A 20,502-nucleotide genomic window follows, 5' to 3' on the forward strand; every position below is an offset into this window, starting at 1 on the left:
AATTATTATTACAAAAGTATAGATGTGTTTGTTTGATGATGACTTTGGTTTGATTCCAGCACGATTTTTTTAACACCTTTACAGCTCTGCTTAAAATAAACAAAACAAGCTTAAAGAGTCGTTTAAACAAAATGTGGATATTTTTACTTAATTATAATTAAAACAATAAAAAATTTAGTTGACTAATTGTTGTGTGTGTGTAAATATTACAATTGTGTAAAAGCATTCATTAAACTAAAGTAGCAAACTAAGTCTACTTAAGTGAAGCTGTTTTGTAATTTCCATTTCTTTTTGGTATTAAACTTATGATTTCATTTCATTCACATTAATAATAATATTCCAAATATAAATTCTATATGTACAGAGGGGGTGTTTGGCTTAAAACTAAAATACACGTGTGTATTGTTGTCTTAACATAGTAATTTTAACTTTAACTTAAATACACAGTATTCATAACGAAAATAAGAGTTAAAACTACGATTAAGTTTTGTTAAACTTAAACTGCTACTATTTTGCTGGGATCAACTTTGACTCTCAGAAACACTGTGTCGTCTTTAATGAAGGGACGCTTGTAGAGCAAATCATGAGCTATGAAACGGGGGAAACCAAAACCTAATTGATCGGGTTCGTTTGAAGGACGTTGGAAATTTTCCCAAGTGGGATCGGGTACAAATGATTCGGCTACACCACCTTGACCAGCCTGAGCTCCTTGTTCGAAGAGGGTAAATGTAATGGAGTGAGAAAAAGGCCATTTTAGTAAAGCATCATATTCACCAGGCAATACTTTGATGTAAACGGATACATGAGTATTTTCACCAGGACCATTACCATTTAAAAACATAGAAGCTTGCAATTTGTAGCCATATTGAGAGGTGTAAAATGGTGGTGAAACTAATTCTAAACCATCTTTGCCTTTGGCCTCTGACATTTTAGCAGACCAATCGGTAATTTTCCACAATAAAGTGCCAGTGAAATTAATGGACAATTTAGAGACGGCTGATTTTAACATTTGGATTTGTTGTCCCTGTCTGGCAGATAAAGCGACCATTAAAGACAAATGTGAAGCGGCATTGGCCTCTAAGTGGGCTTCCAACATGTGTCTGGGTCCTTTAAATCTGCAGCCGGCCTCTTTAAATGTGCATGAAATGGCTAAAGCCTTGCATTCATCTCTCAAGTGGGCTTCCATATCTGCACGAGCAATGGGACCCACATCGCAACGTTGAGGGCATACAGCAGGAGCACGTGGGCATTGATTGACATGCAAAGCCAAAGTATCGGCTGAAAATTCCCGATTGCAGTGTAAGCAACGTCTTAAGCGTTTGGTACAATCCTTCGATTTGTGTAAAGTCATGCGACCTCTTAACACACGCTGGCCACACTTGGCCTCACAATATATGGGCTCTTGACCACAAGTACCAGCGTGTTCCTCTAGACCGGCTCCCGAAAATTCACTTTGACAAAATTCACACTTAGTACGTCTCATGGTGCAGGTGTACTGCAAATGATCTGTCATCATTATGCGGGGAATCTGGGCACCGCACTTATTGGGACACTGGGTAGCATCATGTTTACAAACATTCAAATGAGCCTAAAAGAACAACAAAAATTAAAGAATTTATTAATAAAAATGTTATTAAAAAAACAAAATAACTTAATTTATAGCTTGTCATTATAAAACATAAAAAAGTATTTAACTTCCTTAACATAATTCATTTAACTTGTTTAAATTTTCCCACCTTAATACTACTAAACTCTAGTGGTGTGGAGTTCTTAGGAATTTGTTTTCAGTTTGTCTACTTTATAACCATAAAAATCCCACCAAATAAGTCATAAAACTCAAGTAAGAAGTAATAAAAAGAGAAAAAACTGAATGAAATTTAAATTAAGTATGATATAGGTACCCATGGACACATTTAACCTTTAGCTACTTTAAATTGTTTTAAACAAAAACTGGCTAAATTAGTTTGTTTATAAAAAATATAAACCCATTTAAATTTAATATAAAAACCAGGCCCATTTTCTAAGAAAAAATTAAATTTCTATACATTTAAATTAATTTTCATAAAAAATAAAGTTTTTATGAAAAAATTGGACCACAAATTGTGTTTTATAATAAAACCAAACTCGAATTTTGGTTATGTGGAAGCTATAAATTAATGGCTTACGTTTTTTTAACTTACCTTTAATTTTCTCAATTCATCTGACCAGGTGCAGCCCTGTTTATGATGTATACAAAAGACCAAAGAACCCATTATAGCTTGTTTAGGATCTGGTCCAGGGTAAATCTAAAATAAAAAAATAAAAGAAAAATTGTTATTTTTTATCGACATTTAAATATATTATTATTAGTAACCTTAAATTTACGTCTATTTGATGTAATTAAATCTAAAAAGTTATTCATTTAGTTTTGAATGGTTGAAAAGAAGATTTCAAAGTGACATAATTTTCTCAAAATATAGTGATTTATAAATGAAATCTAAATACATTTTTTTCTATACAATATTTTTTGGCAAACATTTTCCATGTAAACAAACAAATTTTCTGAGATAAGATAAGAAAAACCAATAAAGGATGATTTTTGTTTGAAATTAGTAGGTAATTTGTGTTCTTTGTTAGAAATTTTGAAAATTACTTCTTTACCTCTCTTTTACTCGTGTAGTTTCAACAAGTATAGTTTTAAGACTAGATTTTCAAACAAGTTTCAAATGCTTCAACTTTAATCATATGATTAGATCTTACTTTCAAAGTTTTATTAGAAATATTTTCATTTATTAGTTTATTCGTATAAAATATATATAATTTGTTTTCTTTTTTAATGATTTTTTTTTATTTACGCTTCACTAACTGACAGACTGACTTCCGCTTAACAATTCTATTTAAAACGGCAGTTTTATATGACAAAAAAAAACTACTACTATACACATTAAATTGACCCTTTAATAGCTTAAATGCAACGGATGCAACTTAAAAATAAATCAATTAATAATTTTTAACGGATTTTTATATAATTTCATTAAACCTTAAGTCGCACATAAAGTATTTGTGTACATTTTTCCACAAACATATAATTCAAAACCATAAAATTTTCAAAATGATTGATAAACATAACAGAAATTAAAAAAAAACTTCCCCCCACTAGTATTTTCTTAATAAATTTTATCTTGCAAGACCTTTGTATTTAAACTTCGCTTCATAAGTGCGATTTTGTATTTTATGAGGGCTTTCAATCCACTCTTAAACATAATTTTTTATTGTATTTATTTTCTTTGTGTACAATTTTCAAAAAGATAACATTTATTTGTTTTGTTGTTTTTGTATGCCATCAGCAGAAATAACCCCAACTCTTTAGATATTTTTTTGTAATAATAATGCAAAAAAAAGAAGCAAAAATTGCATTGAATACTGCTGCATTTCTGGATAATTATGGTTGCAGTTGCTTGCATGTTGTTGTCTCTTAGAATTTGTGCTGGTTTTTCTTTTCTGTTTTAGTTTTTTTTTTGCAGTGTTATATTTTTTTTATGCAAAGTTAAAGTTTACATTGTTGGCAGTTTCCAACATCCGGTTTGATTAAGTAAATGTTATGACTTGTTCATTAAAGGCTTTTGTGGCAGAATTTATTAAAGCCGAACATAGTCAGATATCTATCAGTAAGATAGAGAAGGGGACGTCTAAAGTTGTAACCAAGCAGAGTATTAAAATAATTAGTTTATGACTAAAGTACTTTTTGTACCCGGAAAGTACTTTCGATAATAGTTGTAAATGAGACTAAGAATAAGCCATATGCTTTGTTTAGAAAGAAAATTGATTTTCATTTACAAATCATTGATTCTTGAAAGTAGTTTCAACCAAAGTAGAAATCTTATTAAAAAAAAAATTCAAAAGTGCATAAAGATTTCACTGATTTAAAGCTCTGTTTTTTCTTTTAAGGTCATTAATCATAAAAGCTGTGAAATTATGCCGTTTTTTTCTTAGGTCTTGAGAATTTAATTGTGTAAAACAATTAAATAATTTGCTCATTGGTGTGACTTAATATTTATCTACCCGGTTGGGATAGCTAATTTAATTTTAACGCATAAATTTTGTAGTTTTTAAAATATTGCAGTATTATTACAATATTTGTATAAAATTTCATAAATTTGCAAAACAAACTATTTAGAATATTTCTTTACAATTTCCTGGGAAATATTTCAATAAAATGTAATTTAATATAAAGCTAAATTGGTTTAAGCTTTACCCCTCCCCCTGTAAGAAAAAAACTATTTAAAACAAATGTAAAATATGAACACATACAAATTATTTTTACAAATATTCTTTTTTTCTTAAACCAAACACCAGGAAATTAATGTTTTTTTATGGGCTACACACACAAACAATAGCAACTCCCAAGTGGGCAACAACTAAATATTTCTTTTAAAGTCATCAAACTTTGTTGAAAATTATGATTACAAATATATTTTAAAAATGTCTATTTTCAAAACACACATTCTTATTAAACAAAGAATAAAAAAAAACATTTTTTTTATCAAACTTAACATGGGTCTCTTAGAGGGTACAAACTAATTAGTTAACAATGTGTTTACAATTTATGATTGAGTTTCAAATCAGACAAAATAGACAGAAAGACAGACAGACAGCCACATAGACCTGGCCTAGTAGTTATGTATATTGAAAGTCCACAACAACAAAAAACAATAAAAATAGAATTACAATAAAACATATTTATGCATTTATTTCCGTTGGGGATGGATGGCACTTTTTTATAAAATATATGTATATTTTTTCTCAAAAACAAGAATGTGTGGTTGGTGCTTTTTATTTAAGTATGTGCTTAATGTTTATTTATTTATTACTTTTCTGTAAATCTAAAAAATAAATATCATTTTAAAATTTTACAAAAAAAAAAAAGAAAAAAAAGCTTAGCATGGGTCTGGCGGACTGTTATTGACTTGTGTGTTTGTTTCAGGGTTTAATAACTCGTGTCTGATTTCTATATGTGACTGTCTGTTGTTCTGTTTAATAATTTTTTTTCTCTTAGCTTGTTCTACTTTAAGAAAAAGGGGGGCCCTTTGCCGCAGTCATGATTTCAAGGAAATGCACGTGTTATTTGTTGTTTTTGTAACAATGCCCTTAAAAACATTGTTTAGTTTGGGGTTTTGTTATGAACAAAAAAAAAAAACTTAAATATTTGTTTAAAAATTTATCAAAAACCAAACTTTTTAGTGGCTTTTTTCCACTGATAATAATTTTTAAACATAAACTATAGAGTGTGTTGAAATTCATATACATTTAATGGATTTTGTTATTTATTTAAAAAATAAATATTAATTTAATATTTCTTGAAATAATTTAAAATTTTCCTAATTGTTAATGTTTAGTATTTTACATTTTAACTTGTAGTACAAATAATTAGCAAGTTTTTAACTTAAAAGTTCCCACGTTAACAATCGGTTTTGTGTGGGCAACTGGCCTAAATTTATTTATAAATATTGTTTATTTATTAAATAAATTAGTTCGTTTTTAAGCTTAAAATATTTAATATTCAGTTTGAATATTTTTATGACTATAAAAAAAAGAAAAAAAGTCGAAATCTTCATTTATATGCAAAAATATATCATAAAATATTTCAAATTATGTTATTGGCCATTTCATTGTACAGATAAGCTCTAAAGGAAAAACACAATTAGTTAAGCTTAAGAATTCCATTTTTTTGTCTTTAGAATGAATGAAAACTTAAAAACCATAAAATACCAGATTTTTAATTAATTTTATTATTATTTTATACTTTTTTATTAATCAATTTTTGTTTTCTTTCTTTTCTTGCAGGTAAGTTTTATGTGTTTTATTTAATAAATATTTGATAATTTCTTCAACCACACATCATAATTATCATTGAAACTACTGGATACATAACATCCGGTGTAACATTCTGAACTCCACAAAAAAAAAAACAGCTGATCTTTCAAAATATGTTGCCACCACAACAAAAAAGTTTAATGAATAAAAAAATTACAAAAAACAAAAAAAAAAACAAGTTTCAAAGAGAGAATTAAAAAAAATGTATTCACTAAAAAACAAAACAAAAAACAAGTTTTTTTGTGGAAGAGAGCAGCTGATCTCAAATAAAAGGTATTTTGTTTTTATTAATAAAAATTTAATATTCGATAAACCAACAAAAAATGCAAAAAAAAAGAAACAAAACAAAGTGAAAAAAATCATTAAAAATAATGATGAAAAGCCGGCTTAACACTGACTGATATTTACAGCAGCATTAGCAGCTGTCGATCGGTCGCTCTATACGTCTGTCTATCGATCTATCTATCTTTTTCTCTATAACAATAAGCTGTGTTGTTTGTATCTTTTGTTCTATTAATTTATCTATAGATTTTCTATTCTTATTTGTTAAAAATGTAAAAGAAAATAAAATACACAACATAATCAGGCTTTTTTGTTGTTGTTGCCATTGTAATAATGTTGTTGTTGTTGTTGTACACATAAATATTCTCACGGTGTTTAGCTATTTTGAGCATGTTTTAACAAGCCTTTTTTAAAAATATATACGGTTAATAAGAAAATTTCTGTCTGTCTACAATTTCAATTACTAGTTGGTGTCTTTGTACTTCAATTGTTTTTTTTCGGTTTTTTGTCTCTTTTACCTTGTTCTTTTCTCTTAGGTTCTGTAATTTTGTTTGTAGTTGTTACTCTTGAGAAGCAGGTGAATATTTGTTGTTGCTAAACAAAAAAATTTGTCTGCAGCTGCTGCGGTGACTGCTACCTTGCAATTGTTGTTTCAGTTGAAATGCATTCACAGTTATTTAAAATTATGATTTTTTTAATGTTCGTTGTGTTTTTAGTTTTGAAAATTTTAAAACTGCTGGTTGTTTAGTAGTTGTAGGTTAATAATAACAAGCACCAACTAACAAAAGAAGCAATAAAACTAACAAAACCAACTACAACTACAAAATGTTGGTTTTAAAAAGACAGATGCAGGTCGTTTGTATGTTCTTACTATTGTCTTGTTACTGCAACTAACTTAGTTAGTGTGTAATTACAAATTATAAACAATAGGTTGGTTTAGGTTGTAGTTTTTTACTTTGACTTGTCAGTTGTTGATTAAATAGACTAACGGTTTAGAGAATTTCACAATATTCTGTAATCAGTTGAGTGTTTTTGTTCTTTATAGAAAAATTTTGAAATTATTACTGGAAAATCTTGCTATTTTATACATACGTAATAACGATATCTGGAATTGTCAGAATTGTTCCAAAACTTTAGTGTTATGTTAATGCATCTAATATCAGGAAATAATAATACTACTTTTTTAAAAAATCTTACACATTTAAAGTAGTACAAATAGGTCTTTGTACTATATTATTATTTTAAATAATGATGAAAATTTAAGCAGTTCAAACATAATCTTAATCTTAAGAACATGTTAAATTTCAAGTTGTTAATGTCCAATTTGACATATCTACATCTCAGCTGTCAAATAACAAAATATTACTAATAACTTTAGCATAGAAAATTAATTGCTTAATTTTTTAGTTAATCAGAAATAAAATTTTTAAAAATGTTGCAATTTAATGTTCCTAATTCCTGCATTTTAAGAAAAAATAGGTTCTAAAGAGTTAAACTAAATGTTAGTTAACTAAAAGTTTAATTAAATTTCTTATTAAAACTTTAAATGAATTAATATATACTCTTTATTGTACATTCAAATTATTCTTTTTGGTCTTTCTTAAAACGCTGTTACCCACCACTTAATTCCTCAATAAATTTGTTTAAAGTTCAAGTTTATTGGAAACAATTTATGTATGCATTTCTATTTAGTAATAAAAAAAACAAATAAACAAATTTCCCCAAAAAAAACTATCTCATCCATAAAATACTAAGATACTCAAAAACTTAACGCACACATAAAAAATTTTCCGTTTTTTCCGAAAAAAATCAATGACCGCAAAGAAGAATCAATTAATGTTTAAATACACATATTAAAAAAAAGGCAAGCGGGCGGGCTGACGTCGCGACGGTTTGGATGGCAGTCAGGCTGCAGTAGCTACCTAATGAATTGAAACGAATTTCCCTCGAAATATTTACTACTTTTATATGTAAGTAGGAGAAAATCATTGAATAAATAAATATTTCTACTACATTATGAGAAACATGTGTTTTTTGGATTGGAAAAACTAAACAAATAAATAGAGAAATAGAAAACTAAAAAAACAACAACAAATAGAAATATCTATCAACTATGCGAGAGTAGTGAGTATGTATATAGAAAAATTCCATAAAGGCATGAGGCATGCATATAAATAAATGCAATGAATGTGCCTGTGGATGGATGGCATGAATGACTTGCACTTGCAACTAAATGTTGAAAAAACATGATATCAACCAAATACATACTCTTCGGAAAAATAAACAACAACAAAATGCGTTTAAAACTATTATATAAGTATTTACAATTACAACAAATCAACTACAAGGCGACCGTGCTGATGATGATGATTTCAATAGTGTGATGACGATCATAATGATGTTCATGTGTGATGATGATGGCAGAGTTTATACAAAGTGTTGACGTTGGTTATTGTGTTAAAATACATACAAACATAGACAGTTTGTATATGTAAGTAGATATTTTTAACATTATTTAGAAAAACAAATTTTGTATGCATATAGTGTGTTTACAACAAAATGTTTATTAAACTATCAAAAATATATACATAAATACATATATGTATGTATATAAAAAAAGATTACAATAGTTTGCTACCACTCACTCACGCAGTAATTCTTCCTACTGTATCATGTAAACTTTTCATACAAACCTTAACTACTACTTTAAATTCTTCTTCTACTACTACTATTCTATTGCTGATTGTGTTAGTAACTTTTCCAATTCCAGATAAAGAATGTTATTTATATAATTTTTTATTTATTTATTTTTTTGTTTAACTGTCTGTATTATTATTTGACTGAATTCTGTCTGTGTGAACTAATGTCATTTCCGTCTTTTATTAAATTGAAAAAAAGAATGAAGAAAGCACAAAGTAAAACCCCAAACCTCTGGTTTAACTCTTAACTTTTTCATAGAATTCCTGTTTTCTTTTTCTTGTATGGCAAATATAGTTGTAAAGCATTGATTTATTTCGAAAAATTGAGTTTGAAACTTGTTTTGTAGTAATAATTTAGAACTGGGCGCCAGTTAGCAAAAGATTTACGAAAGAGTGAAACAAGAATGATGGGAAATTATTTTATTGAACCAATTTGATGGGAGCTACTAAGATTTAGGGTAAAAATAAACTTAAAAAAGATATAGTGGGGTTAATTAGTTAGTTTTGTTAAACTCATAGTTAGTTAATTGGACATAGTCTTATTAATTAATACAACAAAGAAATGGGAGTAACTTTGGTTTTAAACTTTTAAGCAGTTGATTTAGAATGTTTGTTTAAACAAGATATTAATAACAATTACATAACTAAATACTTATTAGTTAAGTATGCATACTAAACGAGATAAAATATATCTAGAAGAGAATAACATTTGTTATATTAAACATTACAATCTGTGGATTGCCTGTTTAAAACATGCCGTTTGAGTTTAGTTTACATAAACCTAAAAACGTCAAATACGTAGAAAAACGCTAAATTGCGTTGCAGTTGAGAAAAAAAATCACATATTTTCTTGTAACACCATTATTTTACAAAGTTTTCATGCTCATTTTAGTTTTATATTTATTATTTTTACCATTTTTGTTTTCTGCAAAAAGACATATCTTTAGTATGGTATGTGGTGGCTGGCATTAAAGAATGTTTTAGTACTAGTTATTGTTGTTTTGTGCAACCAACAAAAACTCATTTAATAAACCTGATTTTTCTATGCAAAAAAAAAAAAAAAACAACCAACACATATATTAAGCTCAACATATTTTTGTATTTTTCTGTTGTTATAACTCAAAGTTAAATTAAATACATTTTTTTCTTGAAACGCTAAACTAAAAAATACACTTTACCAGCAAACAAATATTGCATAACTAATTTAGTATGTATGTACTTGAATACAAAACGCCTTTTAACTTTGGCATTTTAATAAAGTTACAATTGGTATCAACACACAAGTAGGTTTTTAATAAAGAGTTGCTAAATTGTAATTGGTTTTAAGTAAGTTAAATGGGCTTAAAAGTTTGGGTTTTTAAAATAATAATGACTTTGAAAAGAATTTAAGCACATTTTTCCATTACATTTTTTTTGTAGCAAAATCTATTCCTCTTAAATTTTATCTTTTGCTTTTAAGCAGCATACACTTGACGTACTTAAGTATTTTTTTTCTTTGGTTTCCTAATTCTTTTAGTTTAGGTGGCAGGGAGTAGTTTATTCATTAGTTTTTAAGATGTAGTGTTTATGGGATAATGTTAATGCCTGCTAAACATATGTGTGTATATATTTTTTTAATTTTAAAGGGCACCTCAAAGATTAATATGTCTTCTTAAAGATTTTTTTTTTTTTTACTTAATTTTTTCTTTCACATTTTAACATCCTGTTTATTTTATGGTAGTTGTTGCTGTTGTTGGCGTTCTTATGGCAAACGGAAACAAATGTTAAATATCATCTCCTCGTTTTTTGTATGTTTTAGTTTTTTTCTTTAAAATATTAATTTTCCCACACGTTGACGCTGCAACATGTGTCCTCAAGATGTGATTTTTTTTTAGAAATTGTCTAAACAAGTTTTTTTGCATTTTTTTCTCATTCCCCAAAGTGCATTTTTAAAGTTCAAACTCTAAGTTTGTTTATAAAAAAGAACCTTTATTGTCTTAATTAAATATTGTATAATTGTTATAATTGTTTTGTCTAGTACAAGGTTATAAATAATTTTTAAATAGAGGACAATTACATGCAAAATAAATTGTATTTTTTAAGCATTTATTTATTGAATTGTAGTGGAAAAAATATAGATTTCCTGTCACTAAGAGATAAATAATTTGTAATTATATATCTGTGTGTTTGTAATTAAATTTGTGTCCGTAGATTTGTTGCAAGAAAAAATTGGATATAAAATGTTGCTATTTGAGTGATTTTCAATTTGATATTAAGGTGATAAAAAAATTCTGTAGTATTTTTAGTTTTTTTTTTTTTTTTAATTAAATACATGTGCTAGAAATTTGTGCAAATTTGCACAGTTTAGTAAAAAAGCGTTTAAGGTAAAAAGTTTGTCCGTATTCATAATGATACTAATCGCTTATTTTAGGTTTATTACGCACATTTTCCATACAAAATTCGTACAAAAAACCATCAATAACTTTATTAAGCATTTATGAATATGGGGGTCAATTTACAAGAATTTGTGCAAATTTTCACAGTTTGGTTGAATTTTTTGTAATTCTATTATAAATATTAATAAATTTGCATTTAAATTGAAAACTTGGTCAAATTTGCATGGAATTTGAGCAAAATTGCACAAAAATTACGGCAACCACAGTGTCAAAAGTAGGTTTGTTGTTGCAAAGTAGATAAAAGGTGTGCACAGAATTTGTGTCAATTATCTGTTTTGCAATAAATCAACTTAGTGGTAGACCATTATTTGTTTTAAATTTAACAATTTTTCTTACACAATAGAATTCTTTCTAAGCAAATCTAACGGTTTTGTAATATTATTATTTTTATTATTGATTAATTTGGGTTATTTATTTACAAAACTAAAAATGTTGTGATAATAACAACTACATATTTTAATCTATTCAAAGATAACAAGCATTTTATTGTATATAAACAATTTGTATTGTTAAATATGCATTCGTCGTATATGAGGAAATTTTAATTATAGGGTTTCTCCTCTTATAACCCACAAACTGACATACGTTTTTTCAAAATTACCACAAAAAAAGTGTTAACATTAAATTGACCCAAATTTATAATATTTGCTTAGCCGTCAGCAAATTTTTCGTTATTTTTTTCTCTTATTGCGTTTTATATACAAACAATTATACTATGTGTATCATTAATTAAATTTTCTTTTCACACATATTCATATGTGGAATCTCACTTATAAATTCATTTAACTTTTTTTTATATATATTTTTGATACGCTTCAAAAAATTTTGTTTTTACGATTTCAATTTTAGTAAAAGTTTAACAAACACCATCTCTTTTGTACGACTTCATGTCTAATTAAATTTAAAGAAATTTTCCAACAAACACTCTACTTTAAATTAAATTTATTATTAAGATAAAATCTGTGTTTTTTTTTTGTATTTAAAAAATAAATCACGCTAGATAGAAAGTAATTCATTTATTTACTTGAAATTTCTTAATATTTTGTGGGTTTGGGAGGAAATTAAAATTAGAATGACCTGTCAAGTTGATTTTATGTGTCAGAGTTTGTTGTTTATGTTTCCTAAAAGGTGAAGGTAATGGCAAAAAGATAATAAACCAAATTATCTTAATTTTTTAATTATGTAGTTTACTTTTTTTAAGTTTAATGAGTTTTTTAATAACAATTAAACCGTTTACAAAATAAGTAGAACTGTAACTAAGGCATCAGGAAAACGGTAAATACAATTAATTAAATCTTTTAAAATAATAAAGGAGAAATAAATGTCTAAACTGAAATTTTAACCTTTTTCTAAAGTCCAAAAACAAACTCTTTTTTAACTTTAAAAATATAACGTAAATTTTTAAACGTTTAGCAAATTTCTTAATCTTGTGAAATTCCTATTATCATATAAGAACTAGTTTTTTGCTATTTTCTAAATTCCCTTGATTCTTTAAAATCCACTATTGTTTTAACAATTCTCTCTTAATATTTTCCTAAATTCTCTATAAAAATTCTTTATATAAATAATCATAATCACAAAACTTACAATTTGTTCCAATTCCGTAATGGGCATATTATTGTTGTTGTTATTCGATGAATGTGTTGAAGTGCCTGAATTCGAAGACACTGTTGAGGATGATGATCTCGAGGTAGCACAATTTGAGTTTTTATTCCTGGATGGTGTGGGAGGTGGTATTGGACTAGTTGCATTTAATGTTGAACAATCCTTAGAATTACGATTTGGTGATAAACGTGAAGGAAAACTCAAGGTTTTCGTCCACTGAGCCAAACTACGCACCATAATTAAGTTTGTTTTTGTTCTATTTTCACTTAAAACCAAAAGGTTTCACTATTTTGTTTATATTATATTTTTTCAATAATTTTATAAATCAGTTTACACTTTTTTGGTTTATAATAAAATTTCTTTAAAATATTTATTTTTTTACATAAATTCAATATTTTTTTATAATCAATAAAACATTTCTTTAAGTTTATTTGTTTTTATTCTTTTGTTATTAATAAAAGAGCGTTTTTTTTTCTTCACTAAAATGTATAAGTTTATTTTTTAAATTATATTTTTTTTCTAACCGTTTAACGTTTTTATTTTGTTCCGATCATGCCGCTTGTTAAAGAGCAACTGAATTTATAAAATTGTGAAACTTCTTTTGCTTCACTAAACAACTTTTTATTTTGTTCGTAGTTCGAGGGGTTTTCGTAGCATGTGTGTGCGCAAATGGCTTTTTGAATTGTTAATAAACCCAGTGTGTGTTCAGTTAAAGAGTCGTAGTCGTAGTATTATTGCGAAAGATACAGTTTTTTACATCCACCACCACCACCAACTACAACAACAACCAGAACTCCAGCACCACCACCGTACGACACAAGAGACAACAGCAGGCATTATTACATTGCATTTGAGAGTCAGTTTTACAAACATATGTTTACATTTTTATAATTACTAGCTTAGTTTGGTGTTGAAAAGAGATGACATTATATTTAGAATGCATTTTAGACAGAGACATACGATATTTGTTTTGTTTTCTTGAATTTTTGAGAGAAATATTTTTGAAAAGAGTAGGGGTTTAAGAGAGTTTTTGGTGTAGAAAGAGAGAAATAAATTGTTTGTAAATTCTTTAACTATATAGTGTAGCCAGAGAAGTGTTGAAATATATAGAACTAAGTTCAAAAATCTCCAAAAATTCCCTAATTTTCTTTGCATTTTAAGTAATTCGTCTTATAATCCAAATTTGTTGTTTAGTTTTTATAAAATAAAAAAGAGTTTGGGCCTATCGTCATCAGAACACAGAAAAATATACTTTTTCTTAGTCCTTATTTTCATGGTTTTCAAGTCTAGATCGTCATCAATATTTCGATGATAACTTGACAATTGTGCGCATTAAACTAAAATAGTTTTGAATTAAGATTGTCAAAAGTTTTTCTTAAAATAAATTGATGTGAAAGATAATTTTACTTATTTTGGGATTCATTTTAATTCTCTATCAAAAATTTATAATGTCGAATACATTCCGGGATTCCGATGCTCCATATATCCATCTTTTATTATTAATTCTGGTGATATGGTTTGATTGTCGCTTATGGGTATGATCATCACCCTCGCCTGCCTCCTTGCTTCAATCGACAAAAGTTTTTAAGTTTTTTTTTTTTTGAGATAATGGTATTCTATATTGAACAAGAAATACAACGATGCGAAGTCATTCGATTACATTTGTGGTAATTTGGTCAGTTTGATAATTTCTACAAATACAACAATTGACGACAAATTGAATATTTTGCATATCGCGTATGGCAGCATTGTTAATATGTTTCACAACCGTAAACTTTTATATTGGCTCGAAAGTTATTTACGTATGAATGTTAGACAATATTCTCATGCGAGCCTCCGAATAGCTTTCCTAGGCAACAGAATAGAAGAACATCATCAATTTCCGGGGTCCGAGAAGCTGTTAGCCAGCACTTTTTTGTGCAATTTTAATAGTCTGCCTTTGTTCTGGCGTCAGCACATCGGCGATCCTTTTGGAAATTATACAGCTCTTTTGGTCATGTACAGAAGTTGTTTGAATCGCAACAATGTTTAGGTAAACTTTCAACAGTTTGTACTGTAATCCTTACTTAATGTTTTGATCCAAGTTGTTAAAACCCCATCAAACTGGTTTATTAAAATACACAATTTTTCAAAAAATGTCTGCAAAAATAGCATCATTTCCCCATAACAAATTCCCATTCTAACAAAAACTTACCCAATCTGGCATCACTCGACAATCACAAAAAACTAAAAGAACAAAAACATTACAAAAGGCCAAAAATCGTGTTAAGAATTAAAACAGCTGTCATGTGGCAGTTTAAGGCCACAAAATATAATAAGTTCATAATTAGACTTATGTCTAAATACCAAAAAAGATGTCTTTCTTGCTTAATTTTAAATGCAATCCTCATCTTTAAACTAGATTGGCACAAAGACAATTCGGCAATTTTATTTGAATGATCTTTAATTATAACGATTTGTGTTAAAGCAAACAGATGTTTGATTTTTAGCCCAATATGCACATTTTAACCAATTTTATTTTTAATCAGTCTTATATTCTTTTAGCCTCAATTTAACATTTTTTGTTTAACTCAAACATGTCGGTGCATGTTTGGTAAATTGTACAAAAAAAAACATAAAATCATCTGCCGTTTTTGTATAGTTTTAACGAAAAAAATCCGGCTTGCAATGAACGGCCTTGTGAAGGTTGACTTAACATTCACATTCTTCTCTGGCAGCAGCAGCGTCAGGCTGAGCAGCGTCAGTCAGTTACCAAGTGTGCTGCTGTGTTTTGAGCCACGCGTGGTGGTGAAAAATAAAAAATTGTCTGTTTATGGTTTTTTGTTATTAAAAGTCGTTTAGTATTTTATTTTTGTTGGCAGCGAAAGCAACTTTACAAGAAATTTAAACATGTTTCTCTGTTTTCTTAACCTGGCTTAACTTCTTTTATTATTTATTCTTTAACACCATGTTAGGAATGTATCTCTTTCTCTCTTGTTTACTCTCTTAACCAATTTATTAGTCCAAATAGAAACTGAACAGACAGCTGATACTTCTTTTCTTAACTGATTATTTTCTTGTTGCTGCTTGAGTACAAGCGCTCTTACCAAAAATGTCTGCACTTAGAGGAAAACAATTTTTTGAAGAAAAATGGTTGAAAGTAAAACAACTTGTTTACGGCCAACATATTTCACATATTTTAATGTTATAGGAAATTTAAGCTAGAAAATTGTTGTGTGTTGTGATAAGGAATTTTCTTGCTAAATACTTTTCCTTAAAAGCTTTCTAATTATATTTTTTTATTTTTGATAGATTTCAAAAAAAACAAAAAAAAAAAAAAAATAGAAAAACTAGAGAGAAATTTACAAGTTTAGAATTATTTAAAAGAGGAAAAGTTATGGAAAATATGTTTATATAAACAGTATTGTTTGAAAATTAGGAAAATTTTTTCACATCAAAAATAACCTGGTATACGGACGATATTTCTTGCACTTATAAACTTATGCTAACGAGTAATATAGTTTATAGCATTTATATAGTATAGTCTATTATATAGTCTAATAAACAGTCTAATCTATAGTCTAGTCTATAGTCTAATATACAGTCGAGTATATAGTCTAGTCTATAATCTAGTCTAAAGTCTAGTCTATAGTCTAGTCTATAGTCTAATATACAGTCTAGTCTATAGTCTAGTCTATAATCTAGTCTATAGTCTAGTCTATAGTATATGGTTGTCTAGTCTAGGCTGTTGATATAGTCCAGTCTAAAGTCTAGTCTATAGTGATATCTATGATCTACAGTTTAGTCTTATATTAAGACATTCTTAGGAAAAGTTGCTTAGGTTTCAAACAATACTGCAAATACATATGTTATACACAACCATAACTTTAACTCCTGCTAATTTTTTGGTCTTTAACAATTTTAGAAAAATAATGAAAAATATATTTTGAGTAAATTTTTTCTCCTTGGGAATTTATTTTCCCACAGATTGATGTGCTTCATTTGAATTGTTTTGCTTCATTTGAATTAAAAATTAAATAGCCCTCCGCCTTGTTTTCTCAACAGCAGGATTAAAGGATTTTCCATTAACAGTTTGAACTTTTTAAATAATGTTTAAATATGCAATAACAATAAGAATTTCCCACAGTATCCAAAATATTGTGTGTTTGCAGCATGCAACACATGTGTGCAACATTTACATACAAAAAAACTGCCAATAAGAAAATACGATTTGTTTCAATAACTTCGGTGTGGGATTTTTTTTGAAAACACATATCTCTTGTAAACAGCAATTTAAAAGAGTTTATTCTTTCCTAAAAAAGAAACAAATTGCCGTTTTTTGTTACAAAATTAAGAAATTTAGTTTTAAATAAATTTTCTTTATCAATTATTTTTCTTAAAAATCTTAAGCAATTTCATTAAAATATTTATAGTTAATTAACTGGACAATACAATTATCAATCATTTTTCATCTCTTTTTAACTTGGCCGCCATTAATGTCAATAAACCAATTTTTTAAACTCTTCAATCAATTTTTATTTTTGTTAACAATTTGTTTTTTTTTCCTCCTTAGCAGTAAAGAAAAACTCATTAATTAAACTCTTTTCTTTACATTTCTTCAATTCCAAATTGTTTTCAAATACCATTAAGATTCTTTTGTATTTCTATTACCGTATATATGCCGACCAGGTTAATAATAAATTACAATAAATTTTCACTCACTATCAATAGAATAATTATCATTTGAGAATTTGTGGTTTTCTTGGTAAATTGTAAACTAAATTCCATCAATTGAAATGGAATTCAAGGTGGGCGCCTAATAATTAATCTTGTCTAAATATTCTCCCCTCCCCACGAAATAAATGAACGTCAACAAATACCTCAGTAGCCCTTACTGTTTCATCTTTTGCTTAAAGTAAAGATTGAAATGAAAAAAATTTTAATTTAATTGTTGCTTTTTAATTTATTATTATTAACAAATTGTGTTTTAAGTTTTTTCCTATTTGCATTGCACTTCAACCGATGATCTAATCTTTAAAAGAATTGTTTATTTTAATTTCTTTTATTAATTTTCTCATAAGAATTTTATAACAACAAGAGAGTTTGTTTTTCATTACAGTGAATTGATTTCGTTTAAAGATTAACACATTTTATACGATAAATTTGTAAAGATAGAAATATTTGTTTAACTTTAATAAATACGATTATGTAGCAGATAAATATGTGTTTATATGTACTTGTATGGGTTTTTAAAGTGGAATTCATGACTTCTGACATGTTTATGTTCTTTTTACAGACCCCTTTCACCAGTTGAAGGTGTGGATTAAAATTTTTCATTTACATACATATTTATATGGATTTATAAAGATTTGTTAATAAATACATATGTATATGAGAATTAAATAAATCATTTTTGATACATAGGTACAGTGTTGCCAGTTTGACAATTTTACGTCATATCTGAAGTTTTTCTCGGTTATCGGGATATTTAGAGATTTTTAACCAGAGATTTTTGGCGTTTTTCCTAAGTAAAATTGTAATAAACATTGAATATTTTGCATAAGTAAAATAGAGAAATTGCAAATGACTATAGTCTAGTCTATAGTCATGTCTATAGTCTATTCTATAGTCTAGTCAAGTCTACGGTCTAGTCTATAGTCTAGTCTATAGTCTAGCCTATAGTCTAGTCTCTAGTCTATTCTATAGTCTAGTTTATAGTCTAGTCTGTATATAGATACTTTTAAATTTAAATGCAATCCTTAGCCCAATTTTATTTTTAATCAGTCTTATATTCTTTTAGCCTCAATTTAACATTTTTTGTTTAACTCAAACATGTCGGTGCATGTTTGGTAAATTGTACAAAAAAAAAACATAAAATCATCTGCCGTTTTTGTATAGTTTTTTTAACGAAAAAAATCCGGCTTGCAATGAACGGCCTTGTGAAGGTTGACTTAACATTCACATTCTTCTCTGGCAGCAGCAGCAGCGTCAGGCTGAGCAGCGTCAGTCAGTTACCAAGTGTGCTGCTGTGTTTTGAGCCACATACATAGGTACAGTGTTGCCAGTTTGACAATTTTACGTCATATCTGAAGTTTTTCTCGGTTATCGGGATATTTAGAGATTTTTAACCAGAGATTTTTGGCGTTTTTCCTAAGTAAAATTGTAATAAACATTGAATATTTTGCATAAGTAAAATAGAGAAATTGCAAATGACTATAGTCTAGTCTATAGTCATGTCTATAGTCTATTCTATAGTCTAGTCAAGTCTACGGTCTAGTCTATAGTCTAGTCTATAGTCTAGCCTATAGTCTAGTCTCTAGTCTATTCTATAGTCTAGTTTATAGTCTAGTCTGTATATAGATACTTTTAAATTGACATAATTCTGTTTGTTCATTACTATGTCAAAATTACATCCCTAGACTAATCTATAGACTAGGACTAGGCTAGGGATGTAATTTTGACATAGTAATGAACAAACAGAATTATATCAATATTAAAGTATCTGTTATTAGCACGTTAGATTAATAACTATAAAATAGTCTAGTCTATAGTCTAGTCTATATTCTAGTCTATATTCTAGTCTATAGTCTAGTCTATATTCTAGTCTATATTCTAGTCTATAGTCTAGTCTATAGTCTAGTCTAGCCTACAGTCTAGTCTATAGTCTAGCCTATAGTCTAGTCTATAGTCTAGTCTATAGTCTAGTCTATAGTCTAGTCTATAGTCTAGTCTATAGTCTAGTCTATAGTCTAGTCTATAGTCTAGTCTGTATATAGATTCTTTTAAATTGACATTTGTTCATTACTATGTTAAAATTACATCCCTAGACTAGTCTTTAGACTAGGATAGGGCTAGGGATGTAATTTTGACATAGTAATGAACAAACAGAATTATGTCAATATTAAAGTATCTGTTATTGGCATGTTAGATTAATAACTATAAATTGAATCGAAGGAAGTAATTAAAGAAATTTTTAATGAAAAAAATTTCATCATGAACACGATTTTAACATATTCAAAAATAAATGTTAATTTTTCGTGTTCAACAATAATATTAAAAGGAAAATTTAAACTTTCTTAGTTCCGTTCTTATTTATTATGGAACAATTTGCAGATATTTTGCATTTCCTTTACACAATCTCAATAAAAATATGTATTACAAAATTATCGACATTAAAGAATAGTTTTTGTTTTCTTTTTTAAAATAACACGCAAAACAATGAAAGTGAAACATTTCTGACACCAACACCACACCGCGCCCATGCAAATTATTATTTAATGCGCAAAAGAAATAAAAAACTACAGAACTCCACAGATATCAGACCAGAGCGTTGGATGTATGAGAAATTAAGGTCATTCAACAAAGCACTGTGGCGGGGACGGATGGACGATCGGTCACACAACAAATCAAGAGTGTTCGTTCGGCTGCTTGCTAATCAGTCAACAAAGTTTAAAAGATGAAATAAATAATCGCTAGTCACTCAGTCATACAACTCAAGTATAGATTTTTTTAAATCATCAGGGCAATATTTAGTTTTAGTTTTAAAGAAACGTTTCTTATTTCTTTAAACTTTTCTAACAATGAAACAAAAAACGACTCTCCATCATATCAGTGAATGGATGAATACAACGAGTGAAAGTTATAATTTT

The 20,502-nt window shown here is 27.7% G+C and overlaps 1 protein-coding gene across 2 annotated transcripts in view; it reads right to left on the minus strand.

Annotated features, from left to right (window-relative positions):
• Positions 1 to 377: 377 nt before the first annotated feature.
• The window catches only part of LOC111680454 (TNF receptor-associated factor 4), a 40,522-nt gene continuing 20,397 nt past the window's right edge, over positions 378 to 20,502 (minus strand). Inside the window, exons 1-3 of one of the 2 annotated variants that reach the window (XM_023442102.2) lie at positions 12,857 to 13,237; positions 2,181 to 2,285; positions 378 to 1,588 (exon numbers count right to left, since the gene is read on the minus strand). In XM_023442102.2, the coding sequence (XP_023297870.2) occupies positions 497 to 1,588; positions 2,181 to 2,285; positions 12,857 to 13,111 (1,452 nt within the window). In that variant the 5' untranslated portion in view covers positions 13,112 to 13,237 and the 3' untranslated portion in view covers positions 378 to 496. Of the gene's footprint in view, positions 1,589 to 2,180; positions 2,286 to 12,856; positions 13,238 to 20,502 lie in introns of those variants that run through there. The other variant, XM_046950685.1, reaches the window with a different exon arrangement.

Source organism: Lucilia cuprina, chromosome 2, assembly GCF_022045245.1.
Source record: "Lucilia cuprina isolate Lc7/37 chromosome 2, ASM2204524v1, whole genome shotgun sequence".
Taxonomy (NCBI): Eukaryota; Metazoa; Arthropoda; class Insecta; order Diptera; family Calliphoridae; genus Lucilia; species Lucilia cuprina.